This window comes from Buceros rhinoceros, unplaced genomic scaffold (genome assembly GCF_000710305.1).
Source record: "Buceros rhinoceros silvestris isolate BGI_N320 unplaced genomic scaffold, ASM71030v1 scaffold25224, whole genome shotgun sequence".
NCBI classification, from domain to species: Eukaryota; Metazoa; Chordata; class Aves; order Bucerotiformes; family Bucerotidae; genus Buceros; species Buceros rhinoceros.
Genome location: NW_010409203.1, coordinates 13,721 through 18,120, shown reverse-complemented (window position 1 = coordinate 18,120; position 4,400 = coordinate 13,721). Strand labels below are relative to the sequence as shown.

The 4,400-nt window shown below is 37.4% G+C and overlaps 1 protein-coding gene across 1 annotated transcript in view; it reads left to right on the top strand.

Annotated features, from left to right (window-relative positions):
* Nucleotides 1-276: 276 nt before the first annotated feature.
* The window catches only part of COL4A3BP (collagen, type IV, alpha 3 (Goodpasture antigen) binding protein), a gene marked incomplete at its 5' end in the record, with an annotated part of 12,026 nt that continues 7,902 nt past the window's right edge, over nucleotides 277-4,400 (top strand). Inside the window, 3 exons of the mRNA XM_010135173.1 lie at nucleotides 277-363; nucleotides 1,334-1,426; nucleotides 2,002-2,079. Of these exons, the coding sequence (XP_010133475.1) occupies nucleotides 277-363; nucleotides 1,334-1,426; nucleotides 2,002-2,079 (258 nt within the window). The remainder of the gene's footprint in view (nucleotides 364-1,333; nucleotides 1,427-2,001; nucleotides 2,080-4,400) is intronic.

Sequence of the window (4,400 nt, the reverse complement as noted above, 5' to 3'; positions counted from 1 at the left end):
ATATATATTATATATATCTGTCCTGGATATTTTTTCTTCTTTATAGAGCTATCCCTAAATTTTAGTTAGAGGGAGTAACTTCCTTTAACAAGTAGGGTTTTCAGAAGAATCGTTATCTAAGAATTGTAATCTAAGAATATTGGTGAAAGTATTTGATGTACACAGAAGAAATTTGCTTCCATCAATTATAAGCTTTTTTACATATTTTTAGTGTTAAACTGAAGTGGAACTCTCATGTCTCCAAACTTTTGAACTAGTTTGTTTCTTATGCTCTAGGAAGGTCCTAATAGTCTGATTAATGAAGAAGAATTCTTTGATGCCGTTGAAGCTGCTCTCGATAGACAGGATAAAATGGAAGAACAGGTATTGATACTTGAAAAATGTCTTAATGATGGGTACTTCATGGACAAGTTCTGTGACTTAAACTCAGTCCTGACATGCATCTCTGATGCTCTAGATGCTTCATTCTGACACTAAGAGGAACTCACGTAATATTTTTACAGTTAAATGTTGTTACCTAACACTAATTTTGAAAAAGTGACTTCACAGCTTACACAGAAAAGGATAGTATAAGTGTTAATGGTTTGTCTCCAGTTCAATTTCTAAGCAAGCTGTATAAAACTTATCTTTGTATGTAACTGATGCCCTGTGCAAATAAGAATAGTGAACACTGCAGCCATTTCTCAAAACTTAATTATTGCTCTGAAGTTTCTTTTGACTCTAGCAGTATGTGAAATAGAAAAGACGTAGCTCTGTTGGTGTTTGGGTTTGTTTAAAAATCCTGTGGACTCTGGCTACTTCTCTAACTCATTTCTTGAATACACTCCAGGAAAAAGGATCAAAAAGAAACAAGATGCATGTGAGGAAATATATAGAATATGAGAACATATAGCAGTAAAGAAAATAAGAGGGAATAACAAAGTCATGCATCATCCATTGTCTTAAAAGCGTTTAGCCTTATGAATATAGTAAATAACAATGACTTAGTTAAGAATTAAAACGCTTCCCAGGGGACATACAGTACCAAACAAAGTTTACCTATGTTGGGGTCTCTTAGCAGAGAGTAAAAGCTTGGAGTGACTGTTGCACTACTTCGTGTATCTTCAGTGCTGCTGATCTATTTTCCTTAACTCAGAAACACACCTTGAAGTATAGGCAAATCCAGACTTCAGCTCCTTTCACTTACTGAGATTTCCAGAAGGATGACAGCTTCATGCTTGTCATGCCCAGCATTAGTTGTTGTGACCACTGTGTAGATTGAAGATGACTCATTCAGTTTAATAGTCCACCCAGTAGCAGCTGACTACTACTAATTAAACCTGTTTTGTTGCAGTCCCAAAGTGAAAAGGTTAGATTACACTGGCCAACATCCTTACCTTCTGGAGATGCATATTCTGCTGTGGGGAACCATAGATTTGTCCAAAAGGTAAGATACTTCTCATGATCTCTTCTGAATAATAGTCTGACCTATGATATTTCTATATACTACTTTGTATGGGTAGGTGAGATTTTTCTTAGGTGTTTCTAGTAACTTTCAATGGTTCGCTCACTTTCAAATGACGTAGCTGGAATTGGAGGACTGTTTCCTGTCTTGGTTTGAAAAATACTCATTTGAATATCTATTTAGAATATTCAACTTGTATAGAGTTTGTCAGTGGATAATAAGGGAAAAATCCCAAGTAATTTCAGTGTTTCTGAGATAGCTTCACCAAAATTCATTCAATTGAATTTTAAAAATTTATAAAAATAAAAAAATTTAATTGCTTGTATCAGGATCAAGTGCCTTTTTCTAGTGTTACTGGAAACACTATGCTCCTCTCAGGGCTACACTGGAGCATAATACATAATAGGTGCATGAAATCAGCATTCGCTGCTGTGCTTGCTGCTTATGGTGCTTTTGTTTTCCTTTTCTTCATTATCTTTTGCTTGCAAGTTGGTACTGAATGCTCTGTTGTGCCTTTGTTCTGATTACTTGGTTTTTTCTTTGTCTGTCTCTGGTAGCCCTATAGTCGCTCTTCCTCCATGTCTTCCATTGATCTAGTCAGTGCCTCTGATGATGTTCACAGATTCAGCGCCCAGGTACTGTATTAATGTGTAGAGTGGGGGTTGCATATCTTTGGTGTATCTCATCCTCTTCTCTAGAACCTGGGTTTTTTGTTACATAAACCACTGCTTGCTTTAAACTACTACGTTGAGACAAACAAAGGAGTTCTCTATTCCTGTAATAAATGGTTGTCTTTTTACATTTAGCTTGCATGCCTGTCACTTGTGCAAAGACCCAAATCTTGTGTAATTGTTGGATTTAATTCAGTACCTTTAAGAAAAAATGCCTGTAACTTGAAGATTTTGCTTTACAGTTTATAATAAAAGTAGAGTAACACCTGTTTGTGTGGGCCAGAGATGGCCTTTGCTTCAAATTGAATAGTTTTCATTGTGTACAAATCAAAGGTTTCATTTTTGTCTTTAACATTTGTTTATAATTATATTAAGATACTAAATGCTAAGGCTCACTATTACCATTTTTTACCTCTACCACTACTTTTATTAGTGAAAGGTAATAAAATATTATTTTGTGTCTATGAGAATTTTTACTGAAGAGTATCAAGATGTTCACTTTCCTTTAGAAAAGAAGTCTGGTATTCTGAATATGTCCATGAACTCATAGTGACATATTCCAGTAATGTACAAAATTACTGTAGGAGCTTGCTCTCAAGATCATAGTTTAGAGTAGATCTAGACAGATGACTTCATGTGGTTTTTTCTTTAGTCTCAAAAGAAGTTGTTCAGACATGGCATTCATGCCTGTAGTTTCCCTCTCCAGTGGTCCGTATGTGATTGTGAATGTGGAGCTTTCTTCTGAGATCTGTTATTTTGGAAGTTTTATTAAATAATGCTGCAAACAACCTGCTTTTTCACAAAGAAGGAGTGGATTTTCTTTTAACAGAGACTGGGATCATACCACCTGCAGACCTACTAGCTTTATGAGCAGGACCCTAACACTTAAGGACTTGCTTATTGGACTGAAATCCCAACACTTGCCTTGACTTTTTGCAGTCAGAAATTTGAACTTAGCACAAGGGGAAAAATATGCAGGTCATAACGCACAACACTGATAGGCTCAGCTACTGGTAGTCCAGTAGTCAAGTTAGTTTTCACGTTTGTTTTAGTTTGGGAGGAGAGGAAAATCAAGTAATAGAAAGCAAGTTTGATTCCAGAGATGGGAACTGGTTGTCAGGTTATGGATAGGTACATGGGCAGTTCAATACAAGGGAAACTCATAGCTGCTAAAATATGCAGGCCTCCTCATATTCACCTCTCATGCCTCTGATAACATTTGTGCATTCATATGATAAACCTAAGTATCATAGCACTACTGTGGCTGAAAACCTACCCATCTAAAAAAGAATCTGAGGTGAACCAAGTCCAGCACCTAAATTGAGATTAATGATCAGAATCAAATGGATTGGAGTCAAGTTGTTGCTCTCTTCAGCTAATGCATGGATACTGCTATAGTAGGAGTCACTACTGAGTGCCTTTGATTACAGTTTCAGGTTAATGGACTCACTGTAGAAAAGATAATCTTAAAGGAAACTACTCTCTCCACACGCACTTGCACTCCCCAAATATCTTCCCTAGAACAAGTTTTTGCCGGATTAACAAGTTAGTTGATCTGCTCTAGAGCTTCATTGCTAATGAACAAGCAAATGAAAGACAACATAGAGCATGAGGAGAAAAGCAGCATACCTTCTTTTGGTGGCAGTCTGCTCTGGACCTTACTAATACGAAACTGGGCTCTGTTCCCAGGCTGAAGATTTGCCTTTTGGAAAGGCAAGCTAATATCTTGATTCTCAATAAATGTGACTTGTTCATAGACTTTGTTTGTACAAAGGGGGTTTTGCTGTCACTTAAGTAGAAACTTGCAGCCTTGTTTTTAAGATTAAGACATAAACATGTTCTGATGGGAGCTGGTTCTTCAGTGTGCCTCAAAAAGCATTGATTTGACTCTACCAGATGAGTCTGAGGCTGTGGGCTTAAAACACTGCAGAGTTTTGCAGAGCACTTTTGTTTAAAAGACTATCGATTTTGAAATAGAGCTGTTCTGAGGGCCTTTAAAGTCAAGCACTTCCCAGTTAATGTTCAGGCCAGGGATGCATGGCATACAGGTTACAAAGATTTTTGCAGGCCATTCCTGTGGGCTGCCAGAAATCCCGAGGGAATAGTGTGGCCTCTCCAGTGGGAACAAAGCTGTGAATCTTGACTCTGCCTCTGAAATAGGTGCAGGTCAACAGACAGTGACCAGTGCTTAGTTAACTTAGTTTGGACAGGTAGTATGCAGAAGGCAGCTGTAGGTACTGCAATTCCTTGATGAAGCAGAAGAAACTGTTTAGATTGCATTCCTG